This window comes from Hyperolius riggenbachi, chromosome 7, assembly GCF_040937935.1.
Source record: "Hyperolius riggenbachi isolate aHypRig1 chromosome 7, aHypRig1.pri, whole genome shotgun sequence".
NCBI lineage: Eukaryota > Metazoa > Chordata > Amphibia > Anura > Hyperoliidae > Hyperolius > Hyperolius riggenbachi.
This window is the reverse complement of record NC_090652.1, coordinates 209,935,902-209,957,057: the sequence shown is the minus strand read 5'-3', so window position 1 is coordinate 209,957,057 and position 21,156 is coordinate 209,935,902. Positions and strand designations below refer to the sequence as shown.

Genomic DNA, 21,156 nt, shown 5'->3' with positions numbered 1-21,156 from the left:
AATCAGATCAGACCTATTGGAAATGATCTATTTGACCCATCTATCTGACAGGGAATTGCATGGTGTGTACCAGGCATTAAACATGTTGTGTGCTTCAGCGGGTTATCCTGCAGTATTTTCAGTGACTCTTGCAAGAGGCTTGAGATCGCTAGAGAAAGAATTTATTTGCATTACAGTTTCAAAGACAATAGTATTATCTTTAAACACAATACAATGTCAGGGCTGTGCCTGGAAAATACTGCTTACCATTGACACTACTTTTTAAATTACCTTCTAAAACTCAATTTAAACTCATTGCATGATGCTCATTATTTTTAACAGCAGAAATGCTGTTTGCAGCAATATAACCAGCCTATGATAAGCAAAGGAAAAAAATACTGAAAAATTCATAACTGATATAACTATGAGTATACTCTATATTTAACGTGACCCTGAAGTGAAAAAAAAAAGTGCCCCGGGAGTACTTACCTTGGGAAGGGGAAGCCTAATAATCCTAAAGAGGCTTCCCTAATCCTCCCCTTCAGCCCTATTGCAGTGGTGGGACCCCCAAAAGTCCAACGACAAGAGCTTGTCCATCATGTGGAAATAGCTGAGCCCAATCGGGTCCGCTCTACTGCGCAGGCCTGAGCCGTCTGCACCTGTAGCAGATTGAACTCGATCTTGACTTTTTCTGCCCGACCCCAGCGGAAGGCCGCTAGTGCGCTGTTGATCATTATTATTGTTGATTGTTCGGGAGTGCCAGTGCTGGATCAGGCTGGCTGAGAAGGACGGGGGATGCCTCATTAGGATCCAGAGGTAAGTATAATTTTCAAAAACATTTTGCAGCCACAGATTCTCTTTAAGGAAGAACTCCAAGATGTGTGCTTGCGGCATTAGGTTAATTGTGGGTGGGAAGTATGAGAAAAAATATTGAATTGGGATGTAGAGATTACCTTTTGTTCTTTGAACTTTAATGCAGATATTCCGCCTTTTCTGACTGTTATTTGCAGATTAATTTAAATATCCAGTCCAGATTTACTGGCTACTTATAATATAGACACTGTGGATGGTTGGAGATCACCAGACATATCTTAGTAAAGCCTGCCATACACTGGCAGTGGGATGTTCCCAAAAGATGGAACCCTCTCTAATTGAAATCTGAAACTCTTACGTACACACACTGCAAAAAGGTTAATAGATGTCAGCATGAGATCTATACAAATTGCATTGGATAGCTGCTCTCCCAGAGCTTGTGAGCTATGGTGCATGTCTTTCTGTCTTTATCTCCCCAGTGCCGGTATTCTGTGAACCTATGGCATGTACATATTCACGTAACACTGCAGGATCACAGAATATGGGCACCAGGGAGATGTTGGAAACACACAGGGCAGAGCTCGCTGGCCGGACAGGTGAGTAGTGAGTGCAGTCCGCTGCTGCTAATACTCCCTGGGGGAGCACTATTAGATGGGGTCCCGTCACTGGGTCTAGGCCCCGGGCATACATACTTCCGTGCACCCGTTCCCTTTTCGACCAAAATTTACCCTCCGGTCTGGTTTCTAATTATGATCGATTTTGGCCATTGTTGCTTTTTTCACATTCTCACACAGCTGAGAATTGTTTGGGGAACCTGTAGTGATACATGTTAACATTCCTTTCAGTGTGAGGATTGTTTAAGGTTGTGTTTTATTTGTACCACATTTCCAAGTAATCCGTAAACTTTTGAAATAAAGTATGGATTTTTCAGACTGTGGCTCATTTGTAAAACCTTTCCTTACTATTCCAGGCGTTGGTGCAAGTCCCTACGTGCTGAACTGCAATGTAACCCTTGCTACCCAGGATCTGTATTCCGGAAGAGCTATAGCTAATGCCATCCGCGATCAGAATGGGGGGCTTAAAGGAGTTCAAGCAATGGCTTTTCCAAACAGTGGTCAAGTAGAAATAGCATGTAACGTTCAGAGCTTCAGAGACATTCAAGAGTCTTCCTCTGTCTCAGAATTACGTCAATATGTTTCATATGATATTTGTGGAGAAAGGTTTTCATACATATCCCCTCTACATTTAGAGGCTCAGATTAAACAACTGGCTTTGCAACATGGCATCAAGACAACAGGCACTGCTGTCATTGGATTTACTCCTCAACAGTGCAAAACCACAGCAGAGTATGCAATATCACATGGGATAGAAGAGTTCTGGAAGAGGAGACAAGGTGTGTTCATGTGAAAATTCCCCTGGATTTTATACATTCAAGCTGACGAATTCAATAAAGACTACTTTTAAAAACATCCAGCATAAGTAGCAATTCTGTCAGAATCTGTTCTTATATAAGCCTCATATTATCCATGCACATTCCAAATTCACACTGGGAGAGGGATAGCAGATTTATAAGGGTGGGTATAAGGGTGCATACATACATCCAATTTTAATTGATAAGTGATTAGCTGATTCTACCACTAACCTGCACAAGCTTTCAAGCACCGTATAAGCAGGCACCTGCTGCAGCCGCAGCACCTAACACACCGCTGATAGCAAGTGCATGAGGAGCACGATCTGCATTATGTGCTATGCATCTTGCTCGTGAAAGATTTTGTATGCTCTGAGCAAGAGACTTTACATCTGAGATGTTGGCTTTAAAGGATCGCAGGCACTGTCTGGCCATGCGCGTCCTTGATCATGCAACCCGGAGCACTTTGCGCACTACAAAGTTGGGACGTTGAGTGCATGCACAGAGCGCTCCCGGCCACGTACAAGTGATCAAAGACGCGCGTCACCGGGCAGCGCCTGCACACTGCTGAACAACTCTCCTGACCTGGAACTAGTTACATGTAGCCATTAAAACATAATGAAGGTAGACGGAAGAGAATGGGATGAGGACTGGGCATGAGTAGAGCTTCCTACACATGCCTGCTCCCCCCAGTTTCATTTTCACAGCGCTAAGGTATCCTTTAGGTTTGATGAATAAAATTAACAGAGTAGGTGTCTAACAGAGTTGTGTTTTAAAGGACACATTTGAATCTAAACAAAACAAGATCTACTTACCTGGGGCATCCTCCAGCCTCTGGCAGCTGATCTGTCCTTCGCCACAGCTCCAGGCTCCCTTCCGCTGCAGCTGCTGATCTTGCCAGGTCGACATATTCTGTGGCTGCACTCTGAACTGCAAGTGTTGTTTAATTATAACTATTTAGTCTACTGGCAGATGGGGAAATAGTACTTGACCTGGAAGAACAACTTAAGGACTATTTCAGAATTAATGATACCACTGACATTAGACCGGACATACTGTGGCTAGCTCACAAACCCACAATAAGAGGACAGATAATCAAGATAGCCTCCCAACGGAAAAAATCCATAACAGAAAGGCAACGCAACCTAGAACATAAACTAACGCAACTACGCCTGGCTCATGCACACCAACCCTCCAGATACCTCCAGAACCAAATAGAGACCACTCAATCACAAATAAATATTATACTATCCAATCGCACTGAAAAAGCGATCCGTTGGACGAGATCAAAAATTTATGCTCAATACAATAAGCCAAGTACTTGGCTTGCTAGAAAGTTACGCCAAACCCAATCCCTTAATAAAGTCCATCAAATAAGAACCAAATCTGGAGCAGTCACCTCCGACCCATTAAAAATACATAAAGAATTCGCAGAATATTACCAAACCCTATATGCAGCCAAAGAAAATAATGACCCATCAACCCACCCGTCTGCATTTTTAAATGACCTAAGAACCCCATACCTTCGCCCAGAAAAAGCACTAGCTTTAAACTTACCAATCTCAGAACTGGAAGTTCAAAAAGCTATAAAACACCTGAAACAAGGTAAGGCCCCCGGGCCAGATGGCTTCTCGGCCTTATATTATAAAAAATTTAAGAACACTCTGGCTCCTCATCTCGTTAAATTATTTAACGCCATCCTGGACGGCAAACCGCTTGCCCCTGAATTCCTACAGTCTACCATTGCAGTGATCCCCAAACCGAAAAGGGACCCTCTAGACATTAAAAATTTTAGACCTATTTCATTACTCAATCTTGACTACAAGATATTCACATCAATCTTAGTCTCAAGATTAAATGGGGTACTAGGCCCACTAATTCATAGAGACCAGGTGGGCTTCATCCCACAACGCCAGGCCTCTGACAATGTCAGAAAAGTCGTGGGCCTTCTCCATGTCGCTGCTTCCAATAAGCTCCCTCTAGCTCTGGTTTCGCTCGACATGGAGAAGGCCTTCGACACAATTGATTGGCCGTATATGCTACAGGCTCTCCAGAAAGCGGGTATAGGAGGCTCTTACTTGCAAGCCATTCAAACCCTGTATTCCACCCCCTCAGCCCAATTAAAGCTCCCCTCCAACAAGCCAACTACAATTTCCATCCAAAGGGGAACGCGACAGGGCTGCCCCCTGTCGCCTGCTATTTTCGCCCTGACTATAGAACCGCTGGCAGCCATGATACGGGCCACAACCGACATCCAAGGTATAACAGTAGCGGGAACAGAGTATAAGGCCAATCTGTTCGCAGACGACCTGCTCCTTACACTGACATCTCCCCACACATCCCTGCCTAACATAATTGATCTAATGAAGAAATTTGGCAAGGTCTCTGGCCTCTCTCTCAACATTACAAAATCTGAGGTGTATTTTGCTAACTTAACTAAAACGCAGGCTACTGCCATCACTTCCTCCCTAGGGTTATCACTCCAAAACAAATACATCACCTACCTTGGAGTTAAAATCTCCACCAACCCCAAAGAACTCTTCAACCTAAATTATAAACCAATGCTGGCCTCCCTAAAGCAAGACTTATTAAAATGGAATATACCCACCCTATCCTGGACTGGCAGAATCCAAGCAATTAGAATGACCATGCTCCCCCGCCTACTCTACCTGTTCAGAACGCTACCAATCCTGGTAACTAAAATATCCCTTAAAGAACTACAACTCTCTATCTTCAAGTTTATAACAAACAATAAACGAGCGAGGATAAACCAAAAAATAATGTATATGAACAGAGAAAGAGGAGGAATGGGAGTGCCAGACCTATTCAGCTATTATCGAGCTGCACAGATAGCACAAATAGCCCAGATACATGCTGAACACAATCCACCCCTATGGGCTGAAATAGAGAATGGCCTCCTGCAACCACTTACATTTCCTGCTCTCCAGTGGTCACCGCGTATATCCCCAACCAGATATCAAAAAATATCGCCACTCACAGCTCACTCTTTAACGATCTGGAACAGACTTAAACTCCAAAAAGGATTGCAGTCAGACATCCCCCTCCAGATGCCTCTGATAGGCAACCCTAACTTCCCCCCAGGACTAGAACAAGGGGCATTCAGATGGTGGATAGAAAGAAGGTATCTCACTCTTAAAAATTTCTTAATAAACGATAAAACGCCCACTTGGGAACAATTTAAAGACGCTACCGCTTTCCCACCCTCTGAATTTTTCCACGCTATACAAATTTTCCACTTCATAAAATCAATATGTCCCAATAACATAGCATTTCCCCCCAGAACTACCTATGAAGCATGGTGTGCTCTACACCCATTAGAAGGAGGCCTTATTTCTTATATATATTCCCAAATTTCTCAACCAACAGAATTCGTGAAGACTCGAACTATGCTGCAGTGGGAGAGGGACCTGGGTACCACACAAACCTCTAAACGTTGGTCCAAATGCTGCGTAACCCTCACAAAAGGTAGTAGCTACTTCTCTCATATTGAGACTAATTATAAAATATTACACAGAACTTATATAACCCCAATCAAAATGCACGCAATCTCGCAGACCAACACACACCTGTGCTTCAGAGGTTGCCGCCTACCAGGAACCATTGCCCACATATGGTGGTTCTGCCCAATTGTCAAAAGATATTGGGACCAAATTACCTCCATCCTAAGTACGGCCCTAGAAAAACCTCTCTCACCAGACCCCCTACTCCTACTACTGGGAGACAAGCCACCGGGTTGGAGCTTTCCCCAACACAGGCTCTCCCAGAATATAGCCAAAGCTGCGAGAATGCACATAGCTCGACAATGGAGGCAACCAACATTGTCAATGGATCTCACAGATCATATTATAACCGATATACTAATTTCAGAACGAACTCTGGCAATAATTAACGACAATACACTTGCCTTTACCAGAACATGGCAGCCTTGGCTTTCTTGCGCCCAAACACTGAGTCTTCGCTCCTGTGCCCTATCTTTCTGATCATTAGCTATATTGCTGCAGGGAGGCCCTATACTACCCCTGAATACAAGTATAAACATATCGAATGTATGCACTCAACCAACTATATTTTCTTATGTACCATTAATAATGCCATGACTGAATTGTATCATTACCTTCTCTATACTGTTTATGTATTGTACTGCCCTATGTTAAGGGCTTTTTGAAATGCGACTTTGCAATCATCTGCATATTTCAATAAAAACCTTTGAAACTAATTATAACTATTTGAGAATGGATTTTTTTCACAAATGCTCATTCAGGTTGTGTTGCTCTAAAAGTATCAATAAAGTTAAAGTGTACCAGAGCTGAATAAAAGAAAAAGTTTTATACATAACTGGGGCTTCATTCAGCCCCATCCGCTCGCATCGCTCTTATGCCGCCATCCTCCGCTGTCTGCAGCTCAAGTACTGGGTCCTGTCACTTCAGCCAGTCGGGGCCAGTCTACACAGGAGAAGTGCGCCCTCTACATATCTCTCCAGCGGCTGCTGGAGAGATACGCAAAGAACGCACTTCTCTTACGTCAGACTGGCCCCGACTTACAGATGTGTGGGGACCCGGTACCGGAGCTGCAGACTGCAGAGGAAGGCGGCGTGGGAGCGATTTGTGAGCAGATGGGGCTGGAGGAAGCTCCAGGTATGTATAAAACTTTTTTCTTTTATTCAGCTCTGGTTTCCTTTAACCAGATAGACTGTGCTGCTCCTACTGCCTGAGGCACGCGATCGCGCACACTCCCGCCACCTGCCGTTAGCCCCCCCCCCCCCCCCAATCAATGAATGGCAATAGACTTCCCATTCATCGATCTAAGTCCCCCGCAGAAAAACCGACGTAGAGGCCACGGTCTTTCTGCAAAAAAAAGTTTCCCGTCCTCTTTCTAGTTCCTAGAAGCGAGATCGTTCGCTTCCAGGACTTTTTGACTGTGGCCATCTTGTGGCCAAATAGTAAACTACACCCACATACATTTTTTATTAAATAATTACATTATATTACATGTAAAATTAGCGGTTTACCTCGCACACCAAAAATTGCTCAAAAAATTTTTTAAATAAAAAAAAAATTACAATTTCAAAAACAAACAAACAACAATATAGTTATCTTAGGGTCTGAACTTTTTAACCTCTTGACGACGTCTGTGGGTTTCCATGGAAACGTCCGCTCGTTCGAGCGGCCTTTCCATGTCCGTTCACGGAGGGTGTCTCCGTCAACAGCCGGAGAGCCGCCAATCGCGGCTCACCGGCAAAATGTAAACACGCGGGGAAGAAATCCCCGCTGTTTACATCATACGGCGCTGCTGCGCAGCAGCGCCGTAAGGCAGATTGGCGATCCCCGGCCTCTGATTGGCCGGGGATCGCTGGCATATGATAGGCTGAAGCCTATCCTTCAATCCGTCCTGCGCAGCCCAGGAAGGAAGAGGTAGGGAGGGAGAGGGAGGGAGCACAGAAAACGATGCGGAGGGGGGCTTTGGATAGTCCCCCCCCCCGCAAAGCGCAGCAAGCCGGCGGCGATCAGACCCCCCCCAGCAGGACATCCCCCTAGTGGGGAAAAAAGGGGGAAGTCTGATCGCCCTGGCATAATACTGATCTGTGCTGCGGGCTGGAGAGCCCACGCAGCACAGATCAGGCAAATCACCCCTGGTCGGCAAGTGGTTAAATATGCATGTCAAGAGAGTATATTATTATATTTTTTAAAATTATAAGCTTGTAAATAGTGATGGAAGCAAAATGAAAAAATGCACCTTTATTTCTAGATAAAATATCGGCGCCATAAATTGTGACAGGGACATCATATAAACGGTGTAATAACCAGGACAAATGGGCAAATAAAATACATTCGTTTTAATTACGGTAGCATGTATTAATTTCAAACTATAATGGCCCACATCTGAGAAATAAAGATTTTTTTCCATTTCTTTCTTAATCTTCCTGTTAAAATGGATTTAAAAAAATCTGCGTTCTCATCCCATGTGCAGATCCAGCCACTGTCCATTTCCACTACGCTTGTAATAAGTGTGACAGTGTTTGGGTACTGACAAAGATACAGCAAATTAAATGTTTGTTGACACATTCACAATATGTGGTTGTCTTGAAAAGTGCTTGCTTTTTAGTAAAAGTGGAGTTACACTTTAAATAAAAATGTCTTCAGATACTCAACATTTTTTTTACTGCCAGGAACTTTGAGGTAAGCAATCATTTCAAGAATAGCTAAATTGGCAGATGAACAAGAAGAACCACAGGACACTGTCTTTGAAAATATGTCCAGGAGTTTTCCATGTCTGCATATGAGCTGCATCTGCAGAGCTGTCTGTCTTCACAGGTCACTCGACCACATCACACATTGTCCATAGCAATACCCACATAATACGGAATCGAATATCCAAGCCAAACCGCTTCTATTATAGTAACATGGACAACTGTCTGATTTGTTTTCCTGTATCTGTTTTGTTCTGGCACACTTTTAAATAAATATCCACTTTTTCAAGCCTCAGTGTTTTTCAGTAGGGCCCTTTCCTGTCATCAGATACAAACGGATGGCCATTTTACCATTGGCATTGTGTGTGATTATATGCAAGTATATATATCATTGTTGCTGCAGGCTCGTCACTCATGTGTGTAATTGCATAATTTCTGGATCAGAAGCAGCTTCTCAAAGTAAAATAAATGGAGTAAGCTCAGTGCAAGAGATTTTTTTTACCATTATATTGTACTTGGCATTACATAAAGTGATTCATTTTGGGTCAATGAAGAAAATACAACTGGCTGTTGCTTTTCTACAAACATATTGTGCATTGCATGAATCCAAGCAAAGGTTCTAGAGGGGAAGAGACATCATTTTACACCTTTGCAAAGTATTAGAATGGCTTGACCTTTATTTTACAGTCCAGCACAGACTTTACAAATTAAATAAACGAGATAGAACTGGAAAGGATGCAGAGAAGAGCATTTAATTAATAAGGGTGATAAGAGGAATGAATTTGCAATCAATACTTATTGAACTAAATCAAGCCGAGAAGATAATTTTCACAGATCAGTTCTGAGGCAAAACTGTGACTACCTGGCCTTCTGCAGTCTGTCTAGCAGGCTCCTCTTCCTTCCCTGAGCATATCTTGTTCACTGGTTATCTACTAATAACTCACTGCCTTGGTTCTTGTTCTACACTATGCTTCTGACTCTGCTGTCAGGCGCATAACAATAGCCCTGTGACCCCCACCACCGCAGGAGGGCCCGGAAGCTGGGGGGCGGGAGCTAGGGGGCGCAGCCCTGCAGAGCGGAGCATTGTACATTACCTGCTCCCGGTGACGATACAGGTCCACTTCACATGACATGGAACTAAACCCCCATGGTGATTGGCTGCCCGCCCAACACTTGCAAACTGAACAGGAAGTGAAGAGGGTCCTGTTTCGCCCCTGCGAGCAGGTAATGTATAACACTTTACGTGCATAGGACCCACCACCAGCTCCTGGCCCACTCATTTCCTCTCCTGTGATGGAGGTTAAGGGGTGGACCAATGTAGTCATGCTCCTGGCTGTTACCCAGACCATGACAACAAGGTGAATGAAACAGAGAGATTCACCACCCTTGCCTGACCCTGACCAGAATGGTGTTGAGCTTATGCTGTTTGAAGTAGAGATGGCCCGAACTTGTTTGCGTGAACAATGCGGGTTCGTGCCTATACTACATTATTGGGCTAAACTTTGACCGTCTACATCACATTTAGCAGACACATGGCAGCCAATCAGGCTGCACTCCCTCCTGGAGCCCCCCCTCCCCCCTTATATAAGGCAGCAGTGTCGGCCATTTTCTCACTCTGTGTGCTGCATCGCATTGGAGAGATAGGGAAAGCGATAGTTAGGAGGTCTGCTAGCTTGCTCCTTGCTGATATTTGTTGATGAGAAGCACCCAAAACAGCTCTTTTGAGAGCTAATGTTCTTGTGATGTGTTTTTTTCTTTTTGTGTGTGGCCCACTGACACTGCATATACAGCCCTGTCTGTCACAGCTGGCCCTTGCTAATTGTTATACTGTGCCAGGCCCAGCACATTCAGTGCCTAGTGTGACTGCTGCACATTGTATTATAGTACCAGTCACTGCATACCTTTCACTAAATCTGTGTAACAGCACGCTGTTTTATATACCAGTCCGTGCATACCTTTTCACTGCACCTATGTTACCGCACGCTGTTTTATATACCAGTCACTGCATACATTTCACTGCATCTGTGTGACCGCACGCTGTTTTATATACCAGTCACTGCATACCTTTCACTGCATCTGTGTGACCGCATGCTGTTTTATATACCAGCAGTCAGTGCATCCATTTTCACTGCATCTGTGTGACTGCACATTGTTATACCAGCAGTCACTGCATAGCTTTCACTGCACCTGTGTTACTCGACATTGTTATACCAGCAGTCACTGCAACCTTTTCACTGCACCTGTGTGACTGCACATTGCTATACCAGCAGTCAGTGTATACCTTTCACTGCATCCCCCCCAATATGGACAAAACAAAAGGCAGAGCCAAAGGCAGGCCACCAGGCAGGTCTGTTCGAGGTTGTGCTGTCGTGATTTTGTGCAGCCCTCGACCAAAGTACAGTGTTCAGAAGAAGGCAAGTGCCATCAACTTCCAACATTGTCAGGACGTAGTTGACTATTTAACAAAGAACACCTCATCTTCCTTAGCTTCCGCACGGAAGCGTAACATATCTTTCTCCTCCCACTCTGATTCTGGCACCCCACTTAACACTCAGTCGGTAGCCATCACCAAAGTGCCATCATCCCAGGGTTCAGTGGTGTGGAAATTGTTTTGTGTGTCTGCCTCAGATGAGAGCAATGCCATCTGTACTCTCTGCCACTGAAAATTGAGCCGTGGAAAGACCAAGACCCGCGTAGGGACAACTGCCTTACGAAGACACATGATGAAAAAGCGCAAACTGCAATGGGATGACCACCTGAGGAAAAGCAGCACACAAAAGCAAAGCCACAAACCGCAGTGGAAGATACCATGCCGCAATTATTTCTCAAAAAAGGCGACACCCAAACTGTATCGTGATGTTGAAAGTGGTGTCATCTCTGGCACACAGCATTGGGTCAAGAGTCCATCTGACCACGGATGCCTGGTCTGCAAAGCACGGTCAGGCCTGCCCGAAGACTAAGTCAGTCCCCACACACAGCATCTCTGCCTGCAGGCCGCTTGACTGCCTTTTCCGCCACCACCAACAGGGTCCAGGACTCCAGGTGGATTCCTGAATTTTTAAGGCCGCTGCTAGCTTTTTTCTGGTGTGTGTACATGCCTGCCTAATTTTTCTGGCTGCACTGCGGCTGCAACAACAAAACAAAAGGCATGTACATGTGACAATTCCCCTTCGTGATTGTTACCTTGCTGCGGTGAAGGGGCTCGCGTATCACAATGAAGCACTGACCGGCAATGATATGAGTGTGTTGGGGGGCACACCTGACCCAAGATAATAAGGTTGTTGCTCCATTGTGGACAGACCAAATTCGATCAGCTGAATACTAAGTCACTTGTTCTGTCATTGAGCTACCTCAGCCCGACCATATGGACTTGAAAACCGCCATCGCCTGCACTCTCGCCATGGTGCGCACCAGTCCAGCACGGCCTTCACTACACAGACAGCTGTTTGCTGTGCGTTACACAGGGAGTTCGGTCTGTCAGTGTGAAGCAGTACACTACTTACACTAACTGCTGATCCATGTATACACACGCAAGATGTTTTCAAGCACTTTAGGCCTCCAATTTAGGAATGCAATGTGATTTCTGCCCTTTAGGGATTGTCACCCCCCCTCCAGGAGTTAGACCCCTTGAAACATCTTTTTTATCACTTTTGTGGCCAGAATTTGTGTTTGTAGTTTTGAAAGTTCGCCTGCCCATTGAAGTCTATTGCGGTTCGCAAAGTTTGCATGTTCGCGAACTTTTGTGGAAGTTCGCGTTCTAGGTTCACGAACCTAAAATCGGAGGCTCGAGCCAACTCTAGTTTGAAGTCCCTAGAAAAAAAATTCCATATAGTCTTTCAGTTACTTTCTCAGACACACTATAAGTATTTTTCTGAGTGCTTTTTGGCCATCAGAGCTTTCTGAGCGCCTTTTAAAAAACACTCCCATTGACAAACATTGAAATTGTGGTAAAACTGTGATTTTACCGCGATGACGATTTTACTGCATTTTTACTGCAATTTTAATGTAAGTCAGTAAGAGTGTTGTTTAAAGGATACCCGAGGTGACATGTGACATGATGAGATAGACATGGGTATGTACAGTGCCTAGCACACAAATAACTATGCTATGTTCTTTTTTTTCTTTCTCTGTTTGAAAGAGTTAAATATCAGGTATGTAAGTGGCTGACTCAGTCCTAACTCAGACAGGAAGTGACTACAATGTGACCCTCACTGATTGCAGTACAGTGAGTACATCAGCTGTGATGCGACCCAACAGACTACAGTGCATGCATAAACTGTAAACCTAAAAATGTCCACAAACTGCTAACACACTGTACCCCTACCCCACCCCCTTTCATGTCCACCATTTCCCCCTGCTTTGGGAATGCCTGTATGAATCTTGGTCAAGCCAATAAAGCTATCTTTGTTTTGATTTTCATGCAGTGCATTACCACATGTGCATTTACAGTGGCAGTAAAGCATAATTTGCATTGACTGTATGAGACACAATACTCCCATAACTTGCAATGCGACTTTTTCCCCTCGTTGTGTTGCTTTTCTGTTTTTACAGGAACACAATGCAGCTCCCACTTTGAATTTAGCCTAAATATGTATTATTTTACAACATACTATAGGAAAAAAAATAATTGGGCCCTTCTTGTGTTGTAGAAAGCAACAGTTTGTGAAAATCAAAACAAAAATGTTTTTTTAGTATTGGTACGTCATAGTAATAAAAATTTGTTGTAAGATACAATTTTCATTAAATACTGTTCCAACAGCCTTTTATCTATTCACACAGATTACTCTGGGCATTTACCGACTATAAAACGTGCTTCCCACACCAGTAAAATTATCTTTTTTTTTTTTTTTCTTTCTTCGGCTTCAAATTAGAGAAATAAAAGAACAGCTGGACTTTTTGCTTTGATAAATCAGAGCGTGTGATTTGTCAATTACAGTAACTTCTGCAGATGGAAAATGGAAAAATCATGGGGCCGAAGAGGCTGCAACAGATTCACATTGATGCCTTTTAAAGGATGATAAACGTATAACATTTCTCAGTGTTATACAAACTTTTTTTCATTACCCTATTTTACATTATTAGAAATACCAGGATGTTTAATGTGTCTGCAACCATAGCAACAGTACTCTGGATTGCAGATCTCAGCATTTGGTGTAGAAAACATAAATGAGGAACCCTCACGCTAAAGCAGCTTGCTCTAAACTTGCAATTTAAAGAATGGAATTTTTAAGGGAAGAATACAAAATCACCTAGATTATTTATAACCTATATGCTCTGAGGGAGTGCAGTGATTGGCCATCCGCTCCTACCGCATTAAAAAAGGACCAGGGAGCGGCGTGATTGGCAGGCTGTCGCAGCGCCCCCCACCTTATTGGAAGTTGGCTATGCAAAGCTGTGCTTACTTCCTATTCATCAGAGCTGCTAGCTGGCCGAATATATATGTATTTAAAATACTGGAGGACACAGGGGGACGGGTACACAGGAAGGGGGACATAGGGGGATGGAACACAGGAAGGGGGGCATTAATGGACACAGTGGGATGGGGACACCTGAGGACACTGGTGGACACAGGAAGGGCACAGCAGAGGACACAGAGGGATGGGAAACAGGGGATAGAAGAAGGGGTCATGGGGGACAGAGGACAGGGCACAGGTGACAGGGGGACACCAGACGGTGTAAGGGGCACTGGAGGACAGGGACAGAGGACACAGGAAGCCAGAGAACAGAGAGACAGAGAACACGGGACAGAGGAAGGGGGAAAGAGGACACAGGGCAGAGGAAGGGGGGAAGAGGACACGGGGACGCCGGAGGATAGAGGACACAGGAGGACACAGGACACAAGAGTTATAAGGAAGACACAAGGGGGACATAATAATTGGGGGGGGGGGGGAGGTCCATAAGACACCCCTGCTCCCTGTTGCCCCAGGTTTGGTATATATTTTATCCCTTGGTTTTTGTCCTCTAAACCTAGGTGCGTCTTATAGTCTGAAAAATATGATACTTAGAAGTAGGATGTGCTCCTTTTTCTTTTTTTTCTCATTGGGAGGGTTAAGAATTCAGTGCTTTGAATCATAGTTTTCATGAACCACTAAATACAATCCATACAACCAAAACACCTCTGCAGTCTCTACATAATTAACAAGGCATAAAATTAATAAAATATGTACCAAGCGTCACTAGGGAAAGGACGCCCTTTCTTTACCGAGTGTGTTTTGGTACATATTGTACTTTATTGTTTTTCTTCCTGAATCATAGTTTCCCTCCATTTAGACGGTGTTCAGCCTGCAGAGTAACTCTGACTAAAAACTAATTAGAGATGATACAAATCTGTGTGGCTAGGAAAAACATTTCTGACTAAAGGGAACAGAAAAACACTTTCAATGGTTCAAACTTTATCTGTGTGGGAGCTGAAAAACATTAAGGGTATGAACGCACTAGGCAGAATCGCATATGCGTTCTCCACTATGTGCTATGGAAATCGCATATGCGGTTCTGCCTAGTGTGTTCCTACCCTCAGCCTTAAAGGAAACCTTAACTGAGAAGGATACAAATGTTTCCTTTTAAAAAATATCAGTTGCTTGTCAGCCTTGCTGATCTCTTTGGCTGCAGTAGTGTCTGAATCACACACCTGAAACAAGCATGCAGCTAATCCAATCTGACTTCAGCAGAGCACCTGATCTGCATGCTTGTTCTTCTCTAGGTGATCATTTTCATCTTCTCTAAAAATAACTTTTCAGCATTTTACAGATAAAAAAAGTACCGAGAAGTCAGTGAAAAAGCACTATCAAATTTATTTTGAATGTTTTCTTGCTTGCTGGTGGTTTAAAAAGAATTAATGGCAAGATGTAAAAATATCACCTAGGAGAAAACTCAGGCGAAAAAGTTACTTGCATGCGGGCCACAGGGTCAGCAGGAGAGCCAGGCAATGGAATTTTTTAAAAAGGAAAAAACCATATCCTTCTCAGGTTAGTAGCTGACAGTCAAAAGTTTAAAGGTAATTTTTTCTATTTTGAAGACAAAATAAGACTATGAGATTCTAGGAAAGTACAACAGTATTTTGGAATAGGGCTATGGATACAATGGTTTATCTCATTTGTTTCATTTTATCTTGGAGTTAGGGCATATACTATTTGAAAACCATGATAGAAAACTCCAGTAAACTGGACGTCTCTTGAAGAGCTGACAGGATTGTTCTTTGCATCTTGCTCAATACCCATATCATGTTTGCGTGTAATTACTGGACACCATCGAACTCGGAATGTCAGATAACAGTGCTATAGGTCTCTGTTTCATATAGAATGATTTCTAAGAAGTAAGTTCTTCCATGCGCATGTATAGAGTGAAAGAGCAAGAATAGTTAGTATTTTAACCTCAAACTCCTTTCTTTCAGATGCAGGTTTATACCAGCTTACATTATCAACCACCCTTTTTCTATGTTTTGGTAATTTTTAACCACTTCATTACCAGAAGTCTTTGGCTCCTTTTTGGTTAAGAAATGGAACTTACAAAAACGTCACGCTGCATGGACCCGTCTTTCTCACCTTATGCACTGCCCTCCCATCACTGCAGCTCACTCGCTCTGCTATAAGCCAGTCAGGAGCCAATTTCATTGGCTTTTAACCCTGTGACCACTGTGAGCCAATCACAGTGACCACAGGGCCAGGAGCCAATGAAATCGGTTCCTGAGCAGCTTATGGTGCTCTGCTGTCATACCAACGCTGCACAGTGGCAGGGACGGTGGGAGCATGCAGCGGTAATTAAAATCAATAAAAGAAATTGAGGCTAGGTTCACAGTGGGATGATATGGTCAAGCGTTATAAAGTCTTATAATGCTGCTTATCGCACTGCAATTATAAGTCTATGCGATGCTGGGTCCCCGGTTTGAATCCCAGCCAGGTCACCATCTGCAAGGTGTTGTGTCTGTTTGGGTTTCCTCTCACATCCCACAAAAACATATATACAGATAAATTAATTGGCTTCCCTCTAAATTGGCCCTAGACTATGATACATGCACTACATGATACATACATAGACATGTGACTATGGTAGGGACTAGATTGTGAGCCCCTCTGAGGGATAGTTAGTGACAAGACAATATACTCTGTACAGCACTGTGTAATATGTCAGCGCTATATAAATACTTCAATAAATGTTTTGGATTATAGTAAAGCATTGCATGCAGGCATTACCTCTAAATGAACGTGTTAACAGATTCAGGGAAGGATACTTTTCATTGTCTGTATTCTTCACTGTACCTACTGTATGCAACATTAACACAGCTGTTATGTGCAGTACGACTTTTTTGCTGCATTGCGTTGTGTTCCTGTTAAACAGGGAATACAACGCAATGTCCCACTGTGAACCTAACCTTAGGGGTAAAAGGAGTGTTTGTAGATTCTTGTTACTTTGAGACCCAGTCCTAGTAAGGTAGAGAAAAACCCCTTAAAGAAAACCTGAACTGAAAATTAAAAGTCAAAATAAGCATACACAAGTCATACTTACCTTCCATGTAGTCTACTCCTCAGTGTCTTTCTCCTGTCCCGCGTCCTATTTGTTCACTGTGATCAAGGGATTTTTCCGTTCTCCATTTTGAAAATGGCCATTACCCTATAACAGCTTTCTGGTCAGCACACAGTTAAACTGTAACATCGCCCACTTGAGCCATAGGAAAACATGGACATTACCTGGTACATCAGTTTTCCTCTCAGCTATAACTGACAGCAACTGATATTTTACTGACAGCAACTGATATATTTCAGATCTGACAAAATATTGTCAGAACTGGAAGGGATCATTGTCTGAAGAAAATGGTGAGCTTCTGAGAGGAACTGATGGCAAGGTAACTATGTAATGTTCATTTGAAGTTACCTCATGTGTTTATTTTAAATATTTTTACTCAGTACAGATTCTCTTTAAGTCCCAGTCTGCTTTTTCTTGCTTGCTGGCAGCTTAAAAGGCAATTTATTTATAAAGTGAAAATATTACGTAGGAGAAAACTTAACAGAAATTGAATTGGATCAGACCCAATGAATGAATTTCTCCTAATTTATTCATACATAAGGAAGAGGTAAAAATCCTCATCCTACCTAATAAAACGCAAGTGTCTCTGCGTCCCATGTCCCTGTGTGTGTGTGCTTTTTTTTAGCAGTGCGCATGTGCAGGGAGGAACGCAGAGACACTAAGGAGAGCTGGGGGAATGACGCGGCTGGGGGCCAGGAGGGGCAGGTGTGTGCAGGCGGCTGTGCGCGCACACGTTAGCGCTCGGGCGTGCGTGCACAGATGAGCGGTGACATACCTAGCCTGTTTTTAAACAAGCTAAGGTCACTAGTAATAATAAATAGCTCATATGGTTAGTGTTTTTCTGCGAATCAAAAATGTAGTTTCGCTTTAAAACATTCAAGGTTTTATTTGTAAAATGAATTGTGTTAAATAAAATTATAATTTGGGAGCAAGTTACTTATGCATTATTTATAATGCTTTTTTCTCCTTTAGTTGAGTATTACAGTTTACACCCATTTAAGTGGGTATCTCAGTGGGTAGCACATACTTCTGTAGCTAAGCGGGCTGCCTGTGACCTGGCAGTAGCATGAATGGCGTTATATATGTAACTGTTTAGATTGATATGGACAGGACATAAAACACATAATGATATATTATGCTGTTCTACGTGTGTTAATAATACTGTAGTAATGCTTTCAATACCAGAGCCAGAACCACAGAGAGAGGCACCCCCATTATCTCGTGAATAGTCTCCCTGGGGTATACATTAAGCTATATCTAGGCTTCTGTAAGAACTACCATCTTGAACACATCATGTTTCTAACAATAGTCTTCAGCTTTCCATAACCACATGCTACTACACCAGAAGGAAATTGGACAACTCGCTTTGCTAGACATAGTAATGAATTCCATGGCTTAAGGATCAGCGATTTCAGATGAAATTTTAAGAAGATCTTAAGAAAGTGGGGATGGATGGAGTTCTGTAGAGATTAAGAATTTCTTATGTGTCTCCACATGGAATTTATTGAAACCAGTATATTAGCTGGGGAATAGTGAAGAAGATGGACCCCTTGTTAAAAGCCTGCTAAATATGCAGATTAGGGATGGTTAGTGATATGCTAATCATTCTGAGCTGATGCAGATTGTATGGTAATTTTCCACAAATGTATTCAGCTTGGAAATAGGCCAAGCAAATGCAGCAGTTGCTACATTTAATTGGTCAGTTTCTAAGGTCCATAAAATTTCCACCATCTGGGCATAATCATTAGCTGACCATCCCTAATGCAGAAACAATGGAGTGGGGGGGGGAGGGGGGGGGGGTGAAGTGGTTGTCAGATGTGTCAGAGAAGGTGTTAAGTGCTGATTGGTTGTGCAGCATTGCATTTGTGATTGAGATTTTCAGCTGGATTTAATACTGTCTGCTTTTATATAATTGCAGACAGTATTTTGTAACAAATCCAGTTCAGTTTTGCAGGCTTCCTTATGATTAGGCATGAGCTCCGCAGTTCGGATTCCACATTCCAAACAAAATGGAGCCTTTAAACTTGTGCCGTAGCGGGGGGTAACTCCTCCTTGTTGCCGCCTATAGCCGATGCGTTCCACACCACTCCAATACTTCCTCCTTCCAGTTTTGAAGGAGGAAGTATTGGAGAGAGGGAATGCGGCATGGAGCGTATTGGCTATAGGCTGCGACAAGGGTGATTTAACCCCCACTTGCCGGGGCTGTTAGTTTAAAAGCTCTGCTTCATTCAGAACACACAATCTGAACTTGAAGCTCATGCCTACTTATGATATCCCCATTGGAGCTAGTTGGGAACCTCTGAAGAAGCCTTAGCAAATTAGGCCTTGAAAGTATTAGAGGTAGACAATCCCCACTGGAGATACTTGGAGACCTCTGAAGAGTCCTTAGCAAATTAGGCCAAGAAAGTGTTTGAGGCAGAGAATCAGTAAAACAGGAGGGCAAGTTGCAACTTGCCAATATTGAGGCCTCGTTCAGACTATACACGCTGCCGTGCGCATTTTGGCAGCGCGTATAGTGTGCGACACGCAAGAACGGTAGAAGGGCATAGACAGCCCTTCTACCGTTCCCATCATATGCGCTGCGTGGCAGCGCGATTGCGCTATCGCGTGCTGCACGCATTTTTGGGAATCGCAGCGCAGATCCCATTCATTGTAATGAATGGGATCTGCAGCGCAGCGCATAGGAGCGCAGATGGCGTGCGATCGGACGCGTTGCGTTGCAATCGCACAGACATCTGCGCTAATGATGTGAACGAGGCCTAAAGATTGCTGGTTTCCGTGTATCCCAACTAGTTGCCGTGCAACTAGAGGCTTTGGGAGCAAAGGCAACGTTGCCTGACTACCACTGAATCTAGGGGTGATGAGTGCTCCTTGATACTATTTGTACTTGTGTCTTCCAGGAGCATTTGGAGTTAATGTAAAGTGTTTTACAGATTTCTCCTGCAACCTAGATAAACCTAGTTCACCCCACAAGACATCCCTGCTGTAAGCACTGAGATATAATGCACGCATCTCATTGTTTACTCATATAATTAGGACCCCCTGGCATTTAAAGAATTCCATTTAGACTAGAGCATTCACTGTGGCAGAAATGTTTTTGTAAGGTACTCAAGATTTTGCTCTGGAATAAAAGAATAAAAATCTATTAAGACTGTGTTAAAAACGTAATTGTCTTTATGGACGCATGGGGCACTTAATTAGAAATGACCTGCTGCACTTCCTAAGCAAGAAAACTCATTTTTGTTAATGCTGTTTTGTTGTAGCGGCTGTTGTGATGCTTAATTATTCATGATATTAGCATGTTTCTTTCTTTTATTTTTAACATTTAGCTCACCCTAGAGCCAATTCGGAGACTTAATGGGATTACATTAGGAACTGCAGACCTGTCTTTCTATCATGTCGCAGGAGATATATGCTTTATTATCTTCCACTTCAGGAAGTCAGTTATGGTCCAGTAACTTCATTAACCCCCATTGATAGCATCATTGGCATAGTTTATTTCAGAGGCAGCATTAAATAATGGAAACCACACAGACTGTCTTCTACATGCTTTCAGTGGCATAAACATGTTTACAATAAAAAACAAAAAAGCAAAAACAGTTTTACAGAAACATGTAATATAAAAGCTAAAAAATATAATACCTCTAATTTCACAGTTTTTCACATACTGTAGCTAAATGTGTCATATTTTTATTTTACATATTCTGTCACGGAAAAAAAAAATATTATACATATTATAAAACATATTCTTTTGGAGAGATTTCCACTTTTCCATGGGTGGCTGAACTGCTCGTTGTAGCCTCCCGACTTCCAACAAGCACCATTGGGTGGAAGTGTTGGGTAACACCACGCGTGTCATTTATGACACTCAGCGGCACTTCCCGGTGCCAAAAAAAAGTTTTATGTGGTCCCATGGGGGGGCCTCCTGTTTACCACCTGTTCCGAGCGCTAGCAAGCACCCAGCCAGTGGAAGGGAGCAGCTGAAAGGCTTCACCACCTTCAGCTGCTCATGGAAAGAAGCCTAAGTAGAATGATTTTAAAGAACTATCTCGAAAAAGTAGGCAGTTAAAATCTGACAGAACCGACAGGTTTTGGGCCAGTCCATCTCCATATGGGGGATTCGTAGGGTTTTCTTTGTTTTCAACAGCATTTCCTGAACAGCAGTTAAACTGCCAAAATAGTAAGATACCAGCCAGCCACCCTAATCACTTGCACACTATTTTGTCAG

The 21,156-nt window shown here is 43.2% G+C and overlaps 1 protein-coding gene across 4 annotated transcripts in view; it reads left to right on the top strand.

Annotated features, from left to right (window-relative positions):
- FTCDNL1 (formiminotransferase cyclodeaminase N-terminal like) overlaps positions 1 to 21,156 on the top strand; it is a 191,796-nt gene that overhangs the window by 78,854 nt on the left and 91,786 nt on the right. For 2 of the 4 annotated variants that reach the window (XM_068245089.1, XM_068245090.1), the window contains one exon: positions 1,763 to 2,261. The exons of the other annotated variants lie outside the window; for them this stretch is intronic. In XM_068245089.1, coding sequence (XP_068101190.1) covers positions 1,763 to 2,199 — 437 coding nt within the window. In that variant the 3' untranslated portion in view covers positions 2,200 to 2,261. Of the gene's footprint in view, positions 1 to 1,762; positions 2,262 to 21,156 lie in introns of those variants that run through there. 4 annotated transcript variants of the gene reach the window in all.